This window comes from Ranitomeya variabilis, chromosome 2, assembly GCF_051348905.1.
Source record: "Ranitomeya variabilis isolate aRanVar5 chromosome 2, aRanVar5.hap1, whole genome shotgun sequence".
In the NCBI taxonomy this organism is placed as follows: Eukaryota; Metazoa; Chordata; class Amphibia; order Anura; family Dendrobatidae; genus Ranitomeya; species Ranitomeya variabilis.
Window position 1 is genome coordinate 175,394,504 of NC_135233.1, and position 24,181 is coordinate 175,418,684.

Here is a 24,181-nt window from a genome sequence, read left to right on the forward strand (position 1 = left end):
ATATGGGGATTCACACACAGTGACTTTAGACGTGTAGCTTAAGATCCGACAACCCCTTTAAGGATGGGCCGTGAGTCATGGGCCACTGCTGTGTAGTTGCCCCCCAGGCTAAAATTTGCCAGCCAGCCCCTGCCTATGTCTCAAAACTACAGGAACAGCATGTCCATCTTGAACTGTCCTCCCATCTCTCCTCCTGCTCCCTTTTTGACAGGTTACAATTTGGCTTCCGACTGCATCATTTAACCAAAACTGCCCTAACTAAAGTCACCAATGACCTACTAACCTCCAGAGCCAAGCAACACTATTCTGTCCTCCTCCTCCTGGATCTGTCCTTTGCCATAGACATAGTGGACCATTCCCTCTTTCTACTGATTCTCTAATCTATTGGCATCACAAACTTGGCCTTATCTTGGATCTCTTCATAACTAACAAACTGGGCATTCAGCATCTCCCATTCACACACAACCTCCTCTTTGGTGACCCCAAAGGTTATGTTCTATGACCTCTGCTTTTCTCCATCTACAACTTCGACCTGGCACAGTTCATAGAGTTTTACAACATAATCATTTATGGTATGGTGTCATAAGAGAAAAATAAGTGAAGAGGGAAATACAATTAAAATAGTGAATTTTTATTGATAAATAAAAATTGGGTAATAATAAAAATAGACATAAAGGGGACCTCCAATCATAGGGGGAGGTTAGCCAGTATTAATAAATACATATGGATAATTTTGACTGCAGTATAGTCATTAATAGATATACAAATACATAATGTGCACAGTTAAAAAGGCTACAAAAAGAGAAAACAGGTTAATTAGGATCAAAGTGTCAAGGATTTCTAGGCTCCCTTAGGAAAAAGTAGATATGTATCCAGCAAAGAGCAGGCAGGAGCGAGCCGCCCAACCCCCCTCCCAGGCGACGTACGCGGAAGCCGTCATGGCAGGGGTTTGGAGCAAGGCATAAGGGAGGTTGGGGGTTAATGCATGGAGGGGATGGGAATCAGTGGGAAGCCCGGGAAATATTGCCCTGGTGGGGGGTGGAGCCGGTCACTTCCCGGTCAGAGCAGGACACAGACTCACCTATCATGAGCTCCGTGGACAGCGTTCTTTCCCAGCTCCGGGCGGCGGCTGCATCTCAGCCCCCTGGCTGGCTTGAGGCTCAAGTGGCCGGCATCCTGGGAGGTAGCGGCAGCGGCTCTACAGCGGGCGGCTCCGGCGAACGGCGGTCCCGGCGGGGGAGGCCTCCTGAGCGCCTATCCCCCGACCTGCCTCAGGCACCCCAGCGGCGGCGCAGGAGCCCCTCCGGGGACCCTCCAGACCGCGCGCCTGCCCGCAAACGCCCAAGCAGGCCGCGGTCTGGGAGGAATCCTACTGCAGCGCTGGGGTCTGCGGCGGCAGTCAGGCCTTCTCCCTCCTCACTCTGGGGGGCGGGGCCTGCGCGCGCCAGAACTGCAGGGGTCCGAAGCGAGGTCACGGCGGGCCGCTGCAGTGCGGTGCAGGCTGCACGGCCTGCTCCCCCTACCAATGCGAGATGGCGTGGGAGTCCCCCAGAGGCAGCAGCAGGCGGCGCCCTAGGCTCGGCAGGGCAGCCCGACTCCAACAGGGATCCCGGTTCCCTTATCCCCTCTGCGAACAGGTCGGCGCCTTATCGTTCAGCAGGGTCTGATGGTGGTGGACCAGATAGCCGGCCTGGCAGTGATGGACGGCTCCGCTGCAGCACCTTCTACAGGGACCGGGACTGCGGGACCTGCGTCGCGAAGTGGACTTCGTTGCCAAGAGGGCCTGAGGACGGCGCCGGGACAGGGAGACGGCTGGACGACCTCGACATCTGTGGCTGGGGGGATCACGGCTCCCCTGCAGCCTTGTGAGAACCAGTCTATGTCATGTTTGTCCTCGGCGTTTCCGACGCATACATCTATCTGTTGTAGGGGATCGGGTTGGGGAGTCTGTAGAATGGGGGGAGGGAGCTAACGGGCAGGCGGCTGCGCGCTGCGAGGGAGTGGGGGAGCTTTTGTCGGGTGTTCGGGAGCTGTTGACATGATTGGGCGGCGTTAGGCCAGGGACGTCCCCTTTGTCAGCCTGGGTGAGTTCCTCTGATGTTGTGCCTGTTTTGTCGGGCAGCGGGCTTACGGGGCGGGTCAGTTTAGCCGAGCCAGTATCGTTTTCTGTACGGACTGAGAAAGAAAAGGAAGGGGCATCCGCTTAGACGATAAGGCGCGTGGCAAGGTGTATGTCTGTTTTGAGGGGCCGCTAGGGGCTCATTTGAAGAAGGAGGTGCGGGAAAAGATTTGGAAAGACGAATACGTGGAGATTTTTTCGCTTTTGCCATTAGAGAAATTTAATTTGGATAAGAGCAAGAAAGAGGATAATAAGAAGGAGGGTGAGGAAAAACGGTGATGGCGCCTTATTCCTCAGACGTTCGTGAATTGGCTTCAGGCGTTCGCGATATTGGCAAGTGTTATTGGTGAGAAGGCCCCCGAGAACTGCTCCGCTTTGTTTTGTTACATGGACTCTATAGGGGAGGTGCATAGGGCTTATGGGGGCCAAGCATGGTTGCGGTACGACGAGCAGTTCAGACAGCGGAAGGCGGTTCGTCCCGCGATTCGGTGGGACCAGAAAGATATTGGTTTGTGGTTGCGTGCTATGGCGCCTACAAAGTTCGGTCATTCCTTTCCAAGCGGGGCCGGAGCTTCCGGCCAAGCCGCGTCACACGGTAGCTCCTCTGGAGCCAGGGGTCAGTCAGGGCAATCCGGCGGTCAGAAACACGGAGTGTGCTGGCAGTTCAACGAGGGCCAGTGTAAATTTGGAGCAACTTGCAAGTTCAAGCACTTGTGCTCGCACTGCAATGGTTCTTCCCATGGAGCGTCCAGATGTTTTAAGAAAAAAGGGAAGCCCGATGGTAATTCCAAAGGGGGCGACGCCGGTGAGGTTGGACGCGATGGCCCCCTTTCTAAATAGGTTCCCTGATAGGGAGAGGGCGGAGTTGCTCCGAGCGGGTTTTGGCATGGGGTTTCGCATTCCGGCCCCTGTTTTTGACGTACCGCAGAGTTTCAAGAACCTTAGATCGGCTGATCTGCACGAATCGGTGGTGTCGGAAAAATTAAGTAAGGAGGTGTCGTTGGGTAGGATGTCTGGACCTTTTCCCATTCCGCCTTTTGACGACTTGGTTGTGTCACCTTTGGTTGCGGTTCCTAAGAAGGAGCCTAACAAGTTTAGGCTCATTTAGCATTTATCTTATCCAAAAGGGAGGTCTGTAAATGATGGGATCGACCCAGAACTTTGTTCAGTAGTTTATACATCGTTCGATGAGGCAGCCAAGTGGATGCGCAGTTGTGGCAAAGGGGTGTTGATGGCTAAGACCGACATTGAGTCGGCTTTTCGTTTATTGCCGGTTCATCCCTATAGCGTGCGGTTGTTAGGTTGTTATTGGGACGGCGGGTTTTATGTTGACAGATGCCTTCAAATGGGTTGTTCGTTGTCGTGTGCGTATTTTGAGGCCTTTAGTTCTTTTCTTGAATGGGCAGTTCGAGACGTGTCCGGTTTGGATTCGGTGATTCATTACTTGGACGACTTCTTGTGCGTCGGCCCTGATCGGTCTTCTTGTTGCGAGGTTCTGTTGAAAACTGTTGTTTGGATCGCTGAGCGGTTTGGGGTCTCACTTGCGCCTGAAAAGACTGAGGGTCCGTGTACGAGTCTTTCCTTTTTGGGCATTGTAATTGACTCGGTGAAGTGGGAGTTTAGGCTGCCGGTCGACAAAGTGCTTGGTTTGAGGCATGAGGTGGCTCGGGCACGGCGTTTGAAGAAGTTGCCATTGCGTGAAGTGCAGTCCCTCCTCGGGAAATTGAATTTTGCGTGCAGAGTTATCCCGATGGGGAGAGTTTTTTCCCGCAGGCTAGCTAGTGCCACGGCTGGGGTGAGCGCCCCTCATCATTTTGTTCGTTTGTCGGCTGTTGGAGGTTTGGGACCGGTTTTTGGTGTGTTACAACGGGCGTTCATTGTTAATGGAGGACGTGGTGGTTAATGCCGACTTGGATCTTTTTACTGACGCGTCAGGTGGTTTTGGCTTCGGGGCCTTTTTTCGGGGCAGTTGGTGCGCCGCACGATGGCCGGAAGAATGGTTTGCAAACGGGTTGGTAAGGAATATTACCTTGCTGGAAATTTTCCCGATTTTGGTGGCAGTGCAGCTATGGAGCGATGATTTTCTGAACAAAAGGGTTCGTTTTCATTGTGACAATATGGCAGTGGTATGTGCCATCAACAGTTTGACGACATCGTCACCTCCGGTTATCAGAGTACTGCGTCAGTTGGTATTGTCTTGTTTGTCCTTGAATGCCTATTTTACGGCATCTCACGTGCCCGGTGTTCAGAATTGTATTGCTGACTCTTTGTCTCGTTTTCAGTGGGAGCGCTTTCGGTCGCTGGCTCCGGACGCCAAGGAGACGGGGTTGGAATGCCCAGCGGAACTTTGGAGCGTGGTGTCCGGGCTGCGGTACCTTTAATTCAGGCATCCTTGGCTCCTAGTACGTGGTCGGCCTATTGGTTGGTATGGAGTTCTTGGGAGATTTGGTTGGCGTCATGTGGTGTTGCTGATTCGGGACAGGATCAAGTCGGGGCCTTGCTGTTATGGTTGAGACATGGGGCGGACCACGGATGGTCGGCGGCCAAGGTTGACTGGATATTGGCAGGGTTGGCTTTTGGCTTTCGGCTACGGGGTCTTCAGGATTTGACGAAGTCCTTTTTGGTGAAGCAAGCAGCGAAGGGGATGAGAAGAACAGGCACCCGAGGTGATCGCAGGCGCCCGGTGTCATTTGAGATGTTGGAGCAGTTAGGTGCGCGGCTGGATGATATCTGTGATTCCCGTTTTGAGGCTGCCTTATTTCGGCTTGCTTTTTCCCTTGCATTTTTCGGGGCTTTGAGAGTGGGTGAGCTTGTTTCCCCTATTACTGTTCGGCAAGGGGGGCTTTGGGCGGGAGACGTTTTTGTGTCCGGGGGGTCTTTGGAATTTTTGATTCGGAAGTCTAAGACGGATCAGGTGGGGAGAGGTAAGAAAGTGGTACTGGTCGCGGTTCCGGGATCGGACATGTGTCCTATTCGTTGTTGGCAGGTATTTGATGGTTTTCAACCGAACAGAAATGGGCCTTTGTTGTGTCACGAGGACGGGACTGTCACGGTACCCGGGTATAACTGCTGCTGGGGAAACTGCTTCCAGCAGAAACAGAGCTGGACCAGAAAACCGGGAAACTAACATGAACACCAACAGGACCTTTCACATGAGACAGAATGACTAAGTAGAGCAAAAGGACCTACGATCATGTGACAGAGTGGGAGGCGGCCAGGGGGCGGAGCCAAACGCTGGGGAAACAGGGAAGGGATAAGCATAAAAGAATAGTGAAACAAGCCGAAGTAGTACCAGGAGATTACAAGATACCAACAGGGAGAATCAGAGAATAGTCAGAAGCCAGGCCAGGGGTCAGTAATCCAGGAAAGCGAATAAAGCAGGTAACAGTAAGACACGAAGCAAGCCAGCACACACTACAAAGGTCAAGCATACAGACTGCAGAAAACCTATAGCTGACAGGGACACCACGTTAGGAGCGAGTATAAATAGCCCTCCCATGCTGAAAGAGAGGCTGAGAACATTTAACCCTGAGAGTACAAGACATAATCTTGTCCTAACCATGACAGTACCCCCCCTTTAATGGGAGGCCACTGGACTCCCAGGCTTCTCAGGGTACCTGGCATGAAAAGCCCGCACCAGTCGATCAGCATGCACAGAACTGGCCGGAACCCATGACCGATCCTCAATAGAATAACCCTTCCAATGAATTAAGTACTGAAGCCTTCGACGCATCCACCGTGAATCAATGATGCGCCCTACCTCATACTCTGGCTGACCCTCTACCAACACAGGCAGAACATTATGTGAGGAATCTTCTCTAACCGTCCCCACAGGTTTTAATAGGGACCTGTGAAAGACATTAGATATTTTGAAGGAGGCGGGCAACTGTAATCTATAGGCCACCGGGTTGATCACCTCTAATACCTTGTATGGACCTATAAATCTGGGGCCCAACTTCATGGAAGGTACTTTAAGTTTGATGTTACGGGTAGACAACCATACCTTCTCCCCCACTGTCAGTGTAGGAGCTGACCCCCTCCTTCTGTCTGCAAAATGTTTGTACCTCCTTTGAGCTTTGGAGATATTACCCTGAACCTCCCTCCAAAGGGTTCTTAACTGTTGCACCAGACCCTCAGCACCAGGGCAACCAGAATCCATGCGGGAAAATTCTCCAAATTGCGGAACAAATCCATAGTTAACCTGAAAAGGAGATTTGCCAGTAGACTGATTAATACGACAGTTGAATGCAAATTCTGCCATGGGTAATACCTCACACCAGTCCTCCTGTCTGGAAGAGGCAAGACATCTTAAAATCTGCTCCAACGACTGGTTGGTGCGTTCAGTCTGACCATTAGATTCCGGGTGATAAGCAGAGGAGAAAGACAACGTAACCCCCAACTTTTTACAAAAAGCCCTCCAAAATCTAGCAACAAATTGCACACCCCTGTCAGACACCATATTCACAGGGACTCCATGCAACCGAACTATATGCTGAATGAACAAACGAGCTAAGGTTTCAGCAGAAGGCAATGTAGATAATGGCACAAAGTGGGCTTGTTTAGAAAATCTATCAACTACTACCCAGACTACAGAGTTGCCCTTTGAAGGAGGAAGATTAGTGATAAAATCCATGGACAGGTGTGTCCAAGGTTTATCAGGAATTGGCAAAGGTACCAATTCCCCGGCCGGCCGGACCAGAGAGCTCTTAGAGCGAGCACACACCCCACAAGAATTCACAAACTTTTTAATATCAGTACCCATAGAAGGCCACCAAAAATTCCTAGCTACTGCCCCCCGGGTAGCTGCAATCCCAGGATGTGCACTCAACACAGAGTCATGAAATTCTTGCAGAAGTGTGAGACGGAAATGATCAGGTACAAACAATTTACCTTGGGGTTTATTCCTGGGAGCTTGTGACTGTGCTTCCAAAATCTCTCTCTGTAACTCAGATGAGACTTCAGCCACAACCACTCCAGGTTGAAGAATGGAGGAAGGAGGTTCTGGAGGGGACACACTATCAAAACTCCGGGACAAGGCATCCGCCTTTACATTTTTAGACCCTGGTCGGAACGTAATGGTAAAATGAAACCGAGAAAAAAAAAGTGCCCACCGAGCCTGTCTGGGGGTCAATCTCTTAGCAGACTCGATATAGGCCAAATTTTTGTGATCCGTGATGACTGTAACGGGATGTACAGCCCCCTCCAAAAAATGCCTCCATTCTTCAAAGGCCAATTTAATTGCCAACAATTCCCTGTTGCCGACATCATAATTTCTCTCAGCTGAAGAGAATTTTTTAGAGAAAAAGGCACAGGGTTTAAGGTTAGTGAGGGTAGACGGGCCCTGAGACAACACTGCCCCCACCCCTACCTCCGATGCGTCAACCTCCACGATAAAAGGTCTCGACGGATCGGGTTGTATCAACACAGGGGCTGAAATAAAACATTTCTTCAGGGTCTGGAAGGAATTTTTTGCGGCCTCGGACCAATTTTTTACCTCCGCCCCTTTGAGTGTGAGGTCCGTTAAGGGTTTTACCACCTGCGAAAACCCTTTAATGAACTTCCTATAATAGTTAGCGAAGCCCAGAAATCGCTGCAACCCCTTCAGATCATGAGGCTGCACCCAATCTGAAATGGCCTGAACCTTCCCCGGATCCATGCGGAACCCATCCCCAGATACAATTAATCCCAGAAAAGACAGTTCTTGCATAAAGAATGAGCACTTCTCCAATTTAGCGTATAAATGATTCTCCCTGAGTCTCACAAGAACTGTCTGAAGATGGTGTAAGTGAGACTGACTGTCCTCAGAGTATATCAAGATGTCATCCAGGTAAATGACAACATAGCGCCCAATCAGGTCAGAAAAAACAACATTAATGAAATTCTGGAACACCGCAGGGGCGTTAGTGAGACCGAAGGGCATAACCAAATTTTCAAATAAGCCCTCGGTAGTCAGAAACGCTGTTTTCCATTCATCTCCCTCTCGAATCCTTATCAGGTTATAAGCCCCTCGTAAGTCAAGCTTAGAAAACCATTTGGCCCCAGTAAGTTGATTACATAAATCAGGAATCAGAGGAAGAGGATACGTGTTTTTCACAGTAATCTTATTAAGTTCCCGAAAGTCGAGGCATGGTCGCAAACCACCATCTTTTTTCTTCACAAAGAAAAACCCCGCAGCGACGGGTGAAACAGAAGGCCGAATATGCCCCTTGCGGAGACTCTCAGTGATGTACTCTTTCATGGCTTGGCGCTCAGGCCCAGACAAATTGTACAGACGAGCCTTGGGCAATTTGGCTCCTGGGATTAAATTAATAGCACAATCACCAGGTCGATGTGGTGGAAGCGCCTCGGCCTCACTTTCGGAAAACACGTCTTCGAAGTCTTTCAGGTACTCCGGAATACCCTCCAGACCGACAGACGACACAGATACAGACTTTATCGGGTTAACAAAAGGTCCCGGGTTACAACACGGACCATTACTTTTACATCTCCATTGAGTAATCTCCCCCGCCCCCCAATCAATGGCAGGATTGTGGCGTTGCAGCCAGGGCATTCCCAGGACCAGTCCTGCAGGCAGATTATTCAATACAAAACAACTTAATTGCTCCACGTGAGTGGAACCCACTTTCAGAGAAAAAACATCAGTCCTGAAACAAATTCCATCCCGGGTAAGAGGAGATGAATCAACAGCCACAATTTTAACAGGGTTTCTTAACCTAACTGTCCCTATCTTATTACGAGTCACAACTTGGGCATCAATCAAATTAATGGAAGAACCGCAGTCAACAAAAGCCGTTGTCACCACAGGACCACCAGCAAGTTCCAATTTCACTTGGAGCACAAGTTTTGTATGTGAGAAAAAATGTACCTGGGAGTCTGGACAACCTCCTCGATTGTTGCCCAGACTCAGTCGTTTCTCAGATGGTTTCACAGAAGGGCAGGATGGACAATTCCTTTTCCAATGACCAGAGGCTCCACAGTAAAAACACAGTTGATTGTCCCAGCGGTGTCTTCTCTCTCTCTCAGAGACCGAAACTGACCCAATCTCCATGGGCTCAGATACAGGTGCAGCGTCACATAATTTAGAGAACAATGAAGTCTCCTGTTGCATCATTCCTCTAGCACGGAGTCTCCGATCCATACGAACTGCCTGTGTCATGGCGTCCTCCAGGGTATCAGGAGGAGGATGAAGTGCCAAAGCATCCTTCAGACGGTCAGACAGACCCATGCGGAATAACCCCCTCAGGGCTGCATCGTTCCAAGAAACTTCAGCTGCCCAGCGCCTAAACTCTGAGCAGAACCATTCAGCGGAGTGCTTCCCCTGTGTCACACTCATCACCATATCTTCTGCAAGACGCACTCTATCAGGCTCATCATAAATGAGCCCCAGGGACTCAAAAAACAGATTCACAGACATACGCTCAGGAGCAGAGGGAGAGAGAGAGAAAGCCCATGCCTGCGGGGAACCCCTTAATAAAGACATAACTACCCCCACCCTCTGCCTTTCATTTCCAGAGGCCCGGGGACGTAACTCAAAAAACAACTTACATCCCTCCTTAAAGACCCTGAACAATTGTTTATCTCCAGAAAAAGTGTCGGGTAATTTTACCGGCGGTTCAGGGTCTGCTAAGGATACATCAAAGGGACCCCCCTCCCGGGACCGAAATGGAGCAGACACCTGTAAAGCACCTGCCACATCTCTCTGCACCTGTTGGTGCGAGTGGACCAGGGCTTGCTGTTCCACAGACAGCTTCTGCAAGAGCTGAGAAAGCTCATTAACCTGTGCCGTGAGATCCTGTACCGGGTCCATGGTATACAAACACCACCCCCCACACCAGGGAGAAATCTATCAGGTCAGCTATAATGTCACGGTACCCGGGTATAACTGCTGCTGGGGAAACTGCTTCCAGCAGAAACAGAGCTGGACCAGAAAACCGGGAAACTAACATGAACACCAACAGGACCTTTCACATGAGACAGAATGACTAAGTAGAGCAAAAGGACCTACGATCATGTGACAGAGTGGGAGGCGGCCAGGGGGCGGAGCCAAACGCTGGGGAAACAGGGAAGGGATAAGCATAAAAGAATAGTGAAACAAGCCGAAGTCGTACCAGGAGATTACAAGATACCAACAGGGAGAATCAGAGAATAGTCAGAAGCCAGGCCAGGGGTCAGTAATCCAGGAAAGCGAATAAAGCAGGTAACAGTAAGACACGAAGCAAGCCAGCACACACTACAAAGGTCAAGCATACAGACTGCAGAAAACCTATAGCTGACAGGGACACCACGTTAGGAGCGAGTATAAATAGCCCTCCCATGCTGAAAGAGAGGCTGAGAACATTTAACCCTGAGAGTACAAGACATAATCTTGTCCTAACCATGACAGGGACGTTTCTTTCTAGATATCAATTCGTGGCTGTTTTTCGGCAGGGATTAATTGCCATGGGGGTGGATTCTTCTAGATTCGCCTCTCATTCTTTTCGTATTGGGGCTGCTACGGAAGCCGCGCTGGGTGGTTTGGCTCCTACAGTGGTACAGAGGATAGGTCGGTGGGAGTCTGGCCGTTATCGGACTTATGTTAGGCCTTGAGAGGTTGGTTGTTCGGTCGTTTTCGTGTGTTTTGCCTGAATGTTTTAAGCTGTTTCTGTTTTTTTCAGGTTCAACCCCGTTGTTGGTTTGGATTGTCGGTCACTCCTTCGTGTATTGGGGCACGAAGCGCGCGGACATCCGACGGGATGGAAGACAGCTGGGTTTTTCAAGGGACGTGGCCGTTATCAGGTGGCTGGGTTTCCGGGGTTTGAGCTGGAACAGTGTCATGCAAGAAGTATATAATGGAGTTCGGTTGGACAGGCCCCCTGATATCTTGGTGTTACATGTCGGGGGGAATGACTTGGGAGTTTGACCTTGTCGGGAGCTGATTCGAGACATCAAGCACGACCTTCTGAGATTGTGGGTTTCCTTTCGGAAGATGTCCGTAGTGTGGTCAGAGATTGTTCCGCGGAAATCTTGGAGGCATGCTAGGTCGGTCGTTAAGATTAACAAAGCCCGTGTCAAGGTTAATCGGGCAGTGTCTGGTTTTGTGGTTCGAAATGGGGGTCTGGCAGTCCGGCATTTCAAGCTGGAATGTGGAGGCGACTAATTTCTTCTGGGCGATGGTGTCCATTTGAACGCCGTGGGCAGTGATTTGTGGGCACTTGGGCTGCAGACCGGAATTGAAAGAGCCATAGCGGTTAGGGGTGGTGGGGTCTCGGGTACTTGAGGGGGGTCAAGTACCCTCGTTGTGGCGGTGGGAGGGGTCCTTGGAGTTGGTGCTAAATTGGCCTGGGGGATCCATCGGGATATGGATTCTCCAGTTGGTATAAGTTTTGGTTTCGGGTCTGGTGTTTTGGGGGAATCTTGGCAACGGTGGGCCAGATTCCTAAGTTGAAAGTGGACAATGGTAACCCTCCGGGGTAATTTTGGTGCTCTCGAGCCAGTGGGGTGACGGCTGAGAGTAAGCTATGGTTGGTTCTTGTCCACTAGTTTATCATATGGTTAACACCAGATTTTTAGCTTCAAGGACCCCTTCCAGCTTATGTACTGTTATATGTTTTGTTTGTTTGTAATAAAGGCCGCTGTGGCCAATTATATCCATTTGGGGGTCATGTCTTTATTTTGGGGATCGGGAGAAGGGTCGGTGACTCTCGGGAGAGAACTTAGTATGTAGCAGTCGACAATACCAATGTCATGTAAATACCTTGCTATTTAATGCTGGGAAGTGATTGCAACACTAAACAATACCGCCTTCACCAAGGGGGGGGGGGAGTGGAAAAGACACAGTCCAAATGAAGGAGGTATGGTTCATATGGTTCAATTCATATAGCATGTTACCTGCTATTGAAGCTGGAATAAAGCGCAGGAAATCTGTGCACGAAATGTAATTAACTGGCAAAGCTCCCCCACCACCCAACGAGCGCCGTTTCGCAGTTGCTTCTTCCAAGGGGCATGGGCAGGTTGCAAAGGTGTACAGATGCATTTTAAATGGTGCTAAGGAAGGCAGAAGCTGGTGCAAGATGCCGGAAGTGTACAGTCCAGAGGACCCATGTCAGCGCGCGTGTGCAGGGCCGTCCCACCATGCCAATGGAACTTCCGGAATCGCACTCTGTGACACGCTGACGTGACATGTTTACAAATGTGTTTGCATATGTGACTCACCTGCAGTGAAGTGTGCAATGCTTGAATTTGCCTGAAATAGGCTGGGCAAGCACTTCAGCAAGCTGGAAAGACCCCAATGCAAATGTCACCTGCAGGTAATTTGACCTTTGTGTGTGTCGGTGGAGTATAAACTGAGCAAGTGTGCAACTGAATAGGCAGTGCATGTTTACAAATGTGTTTGCATATGTGACTCACCTGCAGTGAAGTGTGCAATCCTCCAATGTGCCTGAAATTGGCTGGGCAAAGAGTTCGGCAAGCTGGAAAGCCCCCAAGGCAAATGTTAGGATTTGTTTGTGATGTCTGTAAGCAGCTTTGTGGTAGTGTGCTTTGGGGTAGTGTGGTGCCACCTGCAGGTCATTTTTTCTTACTGCAGGTTTATGAAAATTAATGTTTAAACTGTATTTTGTGATCACATCGTGGATGTGTGGTTTGTTTAGCTATTTTCTAGCTGAAGGGGGGAAGTTTAACTTTCAAATGGTGTATCATTTGTGTGTGTGGGTGCAGTATGAACGGAGATACAAAGTAATCACCAAAAAAGAGTGTTTAGAAATAATATAGAAGGATTGTACTATTATGTTAAACTGCTCAGCCTGAAGTCTAAGTTCACACAATGAGTATTTGGGGCGTTTGCAGATTTTTTGCAGCATTTCTGCAATTATTATGTAAATTAAGTTACTTTTTCTTTTTTCATTGCCCTTTTGAGTGTGTTTTTATTGTGCTTTATTTCTACTGCGTTTTTTGTTTTTTTTTATGCATTATATTTTAAATAAAGCTGCCTTGTTTTATATACTTCCTGACACTTGGCTTTGATTAAAAAAAAACTTTACTGATAAAGTCATGTGCAGAACTGCTGGTGTTTTTAGTACTTTAACGCTGCAGAAACGCACTGAAAACACATACTAATTTTTTGCCTGCAAATTTTCTCATCTCATTCTAGTCTATGGAAAAAAGTCTCAAATATAACAATAATTACCACAAGACAAATTGCCATGTTGTGGATTTCAAAGATGCATTGCAGGTCAGTTTATGCTCCGGTAACAAAATGCACAGTGGGCATGAGATTTCTTTAAATCCCATCCATTTTTCAGGAATTGTAAGACGCTGATTTATTTTGCACAATGAAAATAAACAGTGTCAAAAATTAACCCCTTAACGACCGCCGATACGCCTTTTAACGGCGGCCGCTAAGGGTACTTAAACCACAGCGCCGTTAATTAACGGCGCTGTGGAAAAAGTGAATAGCGCCCCCCAGAGTCGGATTTTCTCTGGGGTCTCGGTTGCCGAGGGTAGCCGAGACCCCAGAGAACATGATTCGGGGGGTTTTTACCGACCCCCGAGTTCCGATCGCCGGTAATTAACCGTTTACCGGCGGTCGCAACAAAAAAAAAAAAAACGCGATTTGCCGTTTAATTTCTCTGTCCTCCGATGTGATCGCACATCGGAGGACAGAGAAATGTGGTCCCCGATGGCCCCCAATAGCCCCCCAATACTTACCTACCTCCCCCGGTGCTCCTCGTGTCTCCCCATGGGCGCCGCCATCTTTTTTCCGGGAAAAAATGGCGGGCGCACGCGCAGTGCGCCCGCCGCCCGGCACCCGGATGTTCTTTGGGGTCTCGGCTGCCGGGGGTAGCCGAGACCCCAAAGAACATGATCGGGGTCGATTTGCACCGACCCCTGCTTTGCGATCGCCGGTAATTAACAGTTTACCGGCGACCGCAAAAAAAAAAAAAAAAAAAAAAGCGATCAGTTATTTCTCTGTCCTCTGATGTGATCGCACATCAGAGGACAGAGAAATAGGGGGATTCGGGGACCCTATCATACTCACCCGGGGTCCCTGGGTCCTCTTCTGTCTTCTCCTGCCGGCCGGCTTTTTCATCATGGCGGGCGCATGCGCAGTGCGCCCGCCATCTGCTGCCATCTGCCGGCCGGCAGGAGAAGACAAGTTGGGGCTAAAATTAGGGTTAGGGTTAGAGTTAGGGTTAGGGTTAGAGTTAGGGTTAGGGTTGGGGCTAAATTTAGGGTTAGGGCTAGGGTTAGGCTACTTTCACACTAGCGTTTTTTGGCTTCCGTCGCAATGCGTCGTTGGAGAAAAAACGCATCCTGCAAAAGTGCTTGCAGGATGCGTTTTTTCTCCATTGGCTTGCATTAGCGACGCATTGCGACGGATTGCCACATGTCGCATCCGTCGTGCGACGGATGCGTCGTGCTTCGGCGGACCGTCAACACAAAAAAAACTACATGTAACTTTTTTGTGCAACGTGTCCCACATATTTCAGTGCCACGTGCCACGTATTTAAGTGACACGTGCCACGTATCAAAGTGCCACGTGCCACATATTTCAGTGCCACGTATCAAAGTGCCACGTGCCACGTATCAAAGTGCCACGTGCCACGTATCAAAGTGCCACGTGCCACGTATCAAAGTGCCACGTGCCACATCTTTCAGTGCCACGTGCCACGTATTTAAGAGACACGTGCCACGTATCAAAGTGCCACGTGCCACATATTTCAGTGCCACGTATTTAAGTGACACGTGCCACGTATCAAAGTGCCACGTGCCACATATTTCAGTGCCACGTATCAAAGTGCCACGTGCCACGTATCAAAGTGCCACGTGCCACGTATCAAAGTGCCACGTGCCACGTATCAAAGTGCCACGTGCCACGTATCAAAGTGCCACGTGCCACGTATCAAAGTGCCACGTGCCACGTATCAAAGTGCCACGTGCCACATATTTCAGTGCCACGTATCAAAGTGCCACGTGCCACGTATCAAAGTGCCACGTGCCACATCTTTCAGTGCCACGTGCCACGTATTTAAGAGACACGTGCCACGTATCAAAGTGCCACGTATCACGTATTTCAGTGCCACGTATTTAAGTGACACGTATCACGTATAAGTGCCACGTGTCACGTATTTAATTGCCACATATTTAAGTGCCACGTATCAAGATTTTCCATGGAGAACAGACACATCCAGAGATATGTCAGCTCTCCACGGCTGCAGCAACACACTGACAGGAGCCATAGTTCCTGTCGGTGTGTCACTGCGCATGCGCGAGCGAGTTTACCGGCGGTCATTGACCCCGGCACTCTCGCTTAACGGCAGTGCTGCGTGGGAAAGTTCAACGCAGCTGTACTGCTGTTAACCGAGACGCCGGAGTCATTGAACTCCGGAACAGTACGCGATACACTGCTAGGAGCTTCGCTCCTGGCAGTGTATCGCCGGAGAGCAGCCGATCGGCGTGGGACACTCGTTTTATGGATTCTGCGGACAGGGAGTATGAATTTGGTTTATTATTTTTGGATTTTTTCCTGGAGGATCGAGGGCTTCGCCTACAAGTGTGCTGTTGGTGAGTATATACTCTGTGTTATATGTTGTATGTACTGTGTGTCATGTATGTGTATTGTGTGTAGGTGTTTTGTGTAACTTTACAATTGTGCTAAGTCGCCGGACACAGGGACAACTCTCCCATCCTAATACCGGATGGGAGTAGTAGTCCCATACGGCGACTTAGCACAATGGTGGCACTAGCGTCGCATGGGGACACACACACGCACACACACGCACACACACACACACACACACACAGAAGGACTCCATGCTGCTTCACTGGGGGGCGGGGGCTTCCCTCTTCCTGTCCGACGTCACGTCCGGTCCTGGGTGTCAACCCCTCCGTACAAAGACGCCGACACCCAGGACAAAGGTGCTGTGTGTGGAAGGTAATATGGGGCCCTAGGGGGATACGCAGACACGCCGCTGCGTAAAGAATTGACATGTCAATTCTTTTTACGCCGGCGTGTTTGCAGACAAAAGCGCCGCGTTTTTTTGCGGTGTGTCTGAACGGCAAAGTGAATTTCTCATTCACTTTGCCGGCAGACGAAAATGACATTGCGCATTTTTGAAAAGCGCCCGCAAAATAGCGCTCAAAAATGCGCTATGTCTGAAAGTAGCCTAAGGCTTCTTTCACACTTGCGTCGGTACGGGGCGGTCGCAATGCGTCGGCCCGATGTACCGACGCACGTTGTGAAAATTGTGCACAACGTGGGCAGCGGATGCAGTTTTTCAACGCATCCGCTGCCCAGTCTATGTCCTGGGGAGGAGGGGGCAGAGTTACGGCCACGCATCCGCGGAAATGTTTAGGTACATCAGGGGGTCTCCAAACACGACAGCCAATTTTGCGCTAAAAAAGTCAAATGGTACTCCCTCCCTTCTGAGCTCTGCCGTGCGCCCAAACAGTGGTTTACCCCCACATATGGGGCATCAGCGTACTCGGGATAAATTGGACAACAACTTTTGGGGTCCAATTTCTCCTGTTACCCTTGTGAAAATAAAAACTTGGGGGCTAAAAATCTTTTTTGTTGGAAAAAAATATATTTTTTTATTTTCACTACTCTGCATTATAAATTTCTGTGAAGCACTTGAGCTTTCAAAGTTCTCACCACATATCTAGATAAGTTCCTTAGGGGGTCTAGTTTCCAAAATTTGGTCACTTGTGGGGGTTTCTACTGTTTAGGTACATTAGGGGTCTGCAAACGCAACATAACGCCCGCAGACAATTCTATCAAAGTCTGCATTGCAAAATGGCGCTCCTTCCCTTCCGAGCTCTGCCGTGCGCCCAAACAGTGGTTTACCCCCACATATGGGGTACCAGCATACTCAGGACAAATTGGACAACAACTTTTGGGGTCCAATTTCTCTTGTTACCCTTGTGAAAATAAAAATTTGGGGGCTAAAAAAATCTTTTTTGTGGGAAAAAAAATATTTTTTATTTTCACTACTCTGCATTATAAACTTCTGTGAAGCACTTGGGCATTCAAAGTTCTCACCACATATCTAGATAAGTTCCTTGGGGGGTCTATTTTCCAAAATGGGGTCACTTGTTGGGGGTTTCTACTGTTTAGGTACATTAGGGGTCTGCAAAGGCAACATAACGCCCGCAGACAATTCTATCAAAGTCTGCATTCCAAAATGGCACTCCTTCCCTTCCGAGCTCTGCCATGCGCCCAAACAGTGGTTTACCCCCACATATGGGGTACCAGCATACTCAGGACAAATTGGACAACAACTGTTGGGGTCCAATTTCTCTTGTTACCCTTGTGAAAATAAAAACTTGGGGGCTAAAAAATCTTTATTGTTAAAAAATATATATTTTTTATTTTCACGACTCTGCATTATAAACTTCTGTGATGCACTTGGGCATTCAAAGTTCTCACTAAACATCTAGATAAGTTCCATGGGGGGTCTAGTTTCCAAAATGGGGTCACTTTTGGGGGGTTTCTGCTGTTTAGGCACATCAGGGGCTCTCCAAACGCGACATGGCGTCCGATCTCAATTCCAGTCAATTTTGCATTGAAAAGTCAAATGGCGCTCCTTTGCTTCCAAGCTCAGCCATGCGCCCAAACAGTGGTTTACCCCCACATATGGGGTGTCGGCGTACTCAAGACAAATTGTACAACAGCTTCTGGGGTCCATTTTCTCCTGTTACCCTTGGTAAAATAAAAATTTGGAGGCAAAAAGATCATTTTTGTAGAAAAAATGCGATTTTTTTATTTTCACGGCTCTACGTTATAAACTTCTGTGAAGCACCTGGGGGTTTAAAGTGCTCACCACACATCTAGATAAGTTCCTTAAGGGGTCTAGTTTCCAAAATGGTGTCATATGTGGGGGGTCTCTACTGTTTAGGCACATCAGCGGCTCTCCAAACGTGACATGGCGTCCGATCTCAATTCCAGCCAATTCTACATTGAAAAAGTAAAACGACACTCCTTCTCTTCCAAGCTCTGCGGTGCGCCCAAACAGTGGTTTACCCCCATATATGGGGTATCGACGTACTCAGGAGAAATTGCAAAACAACTTTTGTGGTCTAATTTCTCCTGTTACCCTTGTGAAAATAAAAATTTGGGGGCAAAAAGATCATTTTTGTAGAAAAAATGAGATTTTTTATTTTCACGGCTCTACGTTATAAACTTCTGTGAAGCACTTGGGGGTTCAAAGTGCTCACCACACATCTAGATAAGTTCCTTGGGGGGTCTAGTTTCCAAAATGGTATCACTTGTGGGGGGTTTCCACTGTTTAGGCACATCAGGGACTCTCCAAACGCGACATGGCATCCGATCTCAATTCCAGCCAATTCTGCATTGAAAAAGTCAAACGGTGCTCCTTCACGTCCAAGCTCTGCGGTGCGCCCAAACAGTGGTTTACCCCCATATATGGGGTATCGACGTACTCAGGAGAAATTGCACAACAACTTTTGTGGTCTAATTTCTCCCGTTACCCTTGTGAAAATAAAAATTTGGGGGCAAAAAGATCATTTTTGTAGAAAAAATGAGATTTTTTATTTTCACGGCTCTACGTTATAAACTTCTGTGAAGCACTTGGGGGTTCAAAGTGCTCACCACACATCTAGATAAGTTCCTTGGGGGGTCTAGTTTCCAAAATGGTATCACTTGTGGGGGGTTTCCACTGTTTAGGCACATCAGGGACTCTCAAAACGCGACATGGCATCCGATCTCAATTCCAGCCAATTCTGCATTGAAAAAGTCAAACGGTGCTCCTTCACTTCCAAGCTCTGCGGTGCGCCCAAACAGTGGTTTACCTCCACATATGGGGTATAGACGTACTCAGGAGAAATTGCACAACAACTTTTGTGGTCTAATTTCTCCTGTTACCCTTGTGAAAATAAGAATTTGTGGGCGAAAAAATCATTTTTGTGAAAACAAATGCGATTTTTTATTTTCACGGCTCTACGTTATAAACTTCTGTGAAGCACCTGGGGGTTCAAAGTGCTCACCACACATCTAGATAAGTTCCTTGGGGGGTCTAGTTTCCAAAATGGTGTCACTTGTGGGGGGTTTCCACTGTTTAGGCACATTAGGGGCTCTCCAAACGCGACATGGCGTCCGATCTCAATTCCAGCCAATTCTGCATTGAAACAGTCAAACGGTGCTCCTTCACTTCCAAGCTCTGCGGTGCGCCCAAACAGTGGTTTACCTCCACATATGGGGTATCGGCGTACTCAGGAAAAATTGCACAACAAAATTTGTGGTTAAATTTCTGTTTTTACACTTGTGAAAATTAAAAAAAATGGTTCTGAAGTAAAATGTTTGCAAAAAAAAGTAAAATGTTAATTTTTTTCTTCCACATTGTTTTAGTTTCTGTGAAGTACGTAAAGGGTTAATAAACTTCTTGAATGTGGTTTTGAGCAGCTTGAGGGGTGCAGTTTTTAGAATGGTGTCACACTTGGTTATTTTCTATCATATAGACCCCTCAAAATCACTTCAAAGGTGATGTGGTCCCTAAAAAAAACATGGTGTTGTAAAAATGAGAAATTGCTGGTCAACTTTTAACCCTTATAACTCCCTAACAAAAAAAAAAATTGTTTCCAAAATTGTGCTGATGTAAAGTAGACATGTGAGAAATGTTATTTATTAACTATTTTTTGTGACATATCTCTCTGATTTAAGGGCATAAAAATACAAAGTTTGAAAATTGCAAAATTTTAAAAATTTTCGCCATATTTCCATTTTTTTCATAAATAATCGCAAGTAATATCGAAGAAATGTTACCACTAACTTGAAGTACAACATGTCACGAAAAAACAATCTCAGAATCAGCGGGATCCGATAAAGCGTTCCAGAGTTATAACCTCATAAAGTGACACTGGTCAGAATTGTAAAAATTGGCTCGGTCATTAAGTACCAAATTGGCTCTGTCACTAAGGGGTTAATTGTGGGAACTTAGCCTGACGTGAAGGAAGACTCAGCCCTCCCCTAGCTGCTATGGTATTCCATTGACATCTAGCGATTACATTAAGGGGTTATGTACGAGTAAACACCCCGACCCTTCAAATCAAACCTCTTAAATGCCTCTGTCAGCAATGACAGTGATTTCTCAGCAGGTAAACAGCAGCATTCAGAGCTACTGGATTGCTGCAATTAAGAAGGTTGGCGACTGTGAGCCTGCTCCATACATGCGCTCAATGCTGCCCCTAAGAGATGAGTGTTGGCTGTCAGTCCGTTCCATACATGGACACGAGACAAAAACCCACTGGATGTGGTTATTAGTCCCAGCTACTAAAGGGGGAGATTAAATATTTATCCCTTTTCAGTAATGGTAACTATTTGGAATGGATCCAAAAACATTTCGATGCTTTTGTTTCATATGTCATATGGAGAAGGCAGGGTAGTATGCTTACAATGTACATATAAATATTGTAGGTCATGCGATTTTATACCTGGTATCCTTCGATTGTTGAATACAACATTCCATATAAAAACTGACAAACACTGTCATTCTCGTTCACAAAAAGGTCATAAGGTGTCCTGCTGATAACATTTAACTTGGACAGAAGAAGGCAACCCTCTTCAAAATCCTGTCAGGAAAAAAAAAGTTATATATTTCTACACGAAAAAAAGAATCATATGTGATGAAATCATGAACATTTTCCTTCGTTTAAGTGTGGATATTATTTTTTCATATTTAAAGGTGTTAACCTTTAGCTTAACCCATTAAAAGTAATCACACTGGAAACGGTTTTGCACCTTTAGGTCGGTGTCACACTTGCAACTGCAATGCAAGAAACTCACGCGAGTCTCTCACCTCAATAACCGGCACTGCCGCTGGCACTCAGGACCGGAGTGTGCGGCTGCATGTATTACTATGTATTTCTATTTCTGGTCCAAACCGCCGGCGGCAGTGACGGGTATTGAGGCAAGAGACATTGCAGTTGCAAGTGTGACACTGGCCTTAAGAAGGTGCTAATGAAGTACAGTATGGTCTAAGAATATTAGAGGATTTTGTAAATGTCTTGTGTACACTTGTATTAGTTTATGAGATGAGAAAAGAGATGTGCCGTTTACAGACTTCCTTTTGCAACTGGCACTCTCGGCCAAGACGTCTATGCTGCTCCATAGGTTGGCAGGATGATGTTACAGGACCTAGGAAGCGACAGAGGGGCCCAAGAGATGCTGGTTTCAGAATGCCGGCCACAGTGGTGAAGCTCGGCCGCATCAAGGGACCGAACAGAGGTCAGAACTGGGTATCGCACATCTTTATGCTCATCTGGATCAGTTGATGCTCTAATTTGGATTCTTAATCATATTGATTACTTCATCTCCTCTGAAAGGTGTCCCTTAATGCAGACTATGTCTCATATGGTGTCTTTGGCTTTGCAGAGAGGGCAGACTCTAATCACGATGCTCTTGCTTCTATGTAATGGTAACTAGTGATAGTTCAGTGACTTAGCACTGGTCTCAGTGTGCATTAATTCCTTTGATTCAACACAAACCTGCTACAGTATCCTTCCCAATTACCTAGAGCAAGGTGTGTGCAGATCCGTATTTCTCTCTCAGCCCAACTCTGATCTGTTTGATCAGTGCAGGGCAGGAAAGAAAATACATTTAGAAACCTGCACATCACGAGATGCTGCATGGTCCTGATTAGTTGCAGAGCTTTTCAGGTGATGTGATCAGTCACAGCATTGAAAGGGACTTCAAAATGTAATAGTGTACACTCACTCCTTAATAAAATCAGTGTGTAGGGGTGTGTATGCTGTGTGAACAGCAATGCTGCGTCTATATGTGCGCTGCACAGTGTCCATAATGGTGTGCTGTCAAACTGTATGTGTGTAATGACCATTCTGCAGAAACACTAACCGGAGCTAGTAACAAGTACCTCCCAATTCTACCCAAGATCATGAAACATAGTGGTATTGACCCTTCCATGCATGACCATAATAAATTAGTAGGGAATATATTTTTTTTCTATTTTCTACTGTCTAATCTGGGGTGCATTAAGGTTGTCCTATAGCCTGAACAATATAGTATATCAATCTTAATTTCATACTAACTGCAAATAACCACACTGCTTGCTAAATGGCTATAGTTAAAGAAGAATAGTAGAAAAGATGTAAAAACTTTTGACTCCTGTTGTACCTGAGAATGAAAATACACTGCTCAAAAAACAAAGGGAACACTTAAACAAAAGAATATAACTCCAAGTAAATCAAACTTCTGTGAAATCAAACTGTCCACTTAGGAAGTAACTCTATTTGACAATCAATTTCACATGTTGTTGTGCAAATGGAATAGACAACAGATTGAAATTATTAGCAATTATCAAGACACACTAAATAAAGGAGTGGTTCTGCATGTGGGGACCACAGACCACATCTCAGTACCAATGCTTTCTGGCTGATGTTTTGGTCACTTTTGAATGTTGGTTGTGCTTTCACACTCGTGGTAGCATGAGACGGACTCTACAACCCACACAAGTGGATCAGGTAGTGCAGCTCATCCAGGATGGCACATGAATGCGAGCTGTGGCAAGAAGGTTTGCTGTGTCTGTCAGTGTAGTGTCCAGAGGCTGGAGGCACAACCAGGAGACAGGCCAGTACACCAGGAGACGTGGAGGGGGCCGTAGGAGGGCAACAACCCAGCAGCAGGACTGCTACTTCAGCCTTTGTGTAAGGAGGAACAGGAGGAGCACTGCCAGAGCCCTGCAAAATGACCTCCAGCAGGCCACAAATGTGCATGTGTCTGCAAAAACGGTTAGAAACCGACTCCATGAGGATGGTCTGAGTGCCCAACATCCACAGATAGGGAATATAGAAATAGACGTCAGTAAATTACATATGCACGGTGACTCAATAACACATGATTAATATCGGAGCAACAAGACTCTAAAACTGGCCAGAAAGATAACATTGAAACATATTTATTGAAAATTCAATTTTCACCTAAAAATATCATATATAGTAAAAAACCATGTTATAAACAATAAGTTGTGACTAAATCCATAAGTGCAACCAGTGCTACAGGTTCACAAGACGGGACATTAATACATTAATTGTTGTGGCAGCAAAATACTTATAACCTCCGCATGTGTGCAATTAGGTCTGATGCATAGCAGCTAGAGTAAATGTTACGATGGCACAATGGCACCGACCATGTCACGCATCATACACAAATACCCCGCAACATGTAAAATGTTAGTAAAACGGTAAAGGGGTTAATTACCCATAAGTGTCCGTAATGGCCCGTCTGGATCCTGGGGTACTGATCCAGGATCCAGACGGGCCATTACGGACACTTATGGGTAATTAACCCCTTTACCTTTTTACTAACGTTTTACATGTTGCGGGGTATTTGTGTATGATGCGTGACATGGTCGGTGCCATTGTGCCATCGTAACATTTACTCTAGCTGCTATGCATCAGACCTAATTGCACACATGCAGAGGTTATAAGTATTTTGCTGCCGCAACAATTAATGTATTAATGTCCCGTCTTGTGAACCTGTAGCACTGGTTGCACTTATGGATTTAGTCACAACTTATTGTTTATAACATGGTTTTTTACTATATATGATATTTTTAGGTGAAAATTGAATTTTCAATAAATATGTTTCAATGTTATCTTTCTGGCCAGTTTTGGACTCTAGTTTCTCCGATATTAATCCACAGATAGGGGTTGTGTTCACAGCCCAATACCGTGCAGGACGCTTGGCATTTGCCACAGAACAAGAGGATTGGCAAATTCACCACTGGCGCCCTGTGCTCTTCACAGGTGAAAGCAGGCTCACACTGAGCACATGAGACAGATGTGAGAGTCTGAAGACGCCATGGAGAGCGATCTGCTGCCTGCAACACCCTACAGTATGACCGGTTTGACAGTGGGTCAGTAATGGTGTGGGGTGTCATTTCGTCGAAGGGTCGCACAGCCCTCCATGTGCTCGCCAGAGGTAGCCTGACTGCCATTAAGTACCGAGATGAGATCCTCAGACCCCTTGTGAGACCATATGCTGGTGCCGTTGGCCCTGGGTTCCTCCTAATGCAGGACAATGCCAGACCTCATGTGGCTGGAGTGTGTCAG

General features: G+C 47.4%; 1 protein-coding gene across 2 annotated transcripts in view; it reads right to left on the bottom strand.

The window, feature by feature from the left end:
* Window positions 1-24,181, bottom strand: part of LOC143804786 (dihydroxyacetone phosphate acyltransferase-like) — a 236,278-nt gene that overhangs the window by 80,066 nt on the left and 132,031 nt on the right. For both annotated transcript variants that reach the window (XM_077283224.1, XM_077283225.1), the window contains exon 12: window positions 20,546-20,683. In XM_077283224.1, coding sequence (XP_077139339.1) covers window positions 20,546-20,683 — 138 coding nt within the window. The remainder of the gene's footprint in view (window positions 1-20,545; window positions 20,684-24,181) is intronic.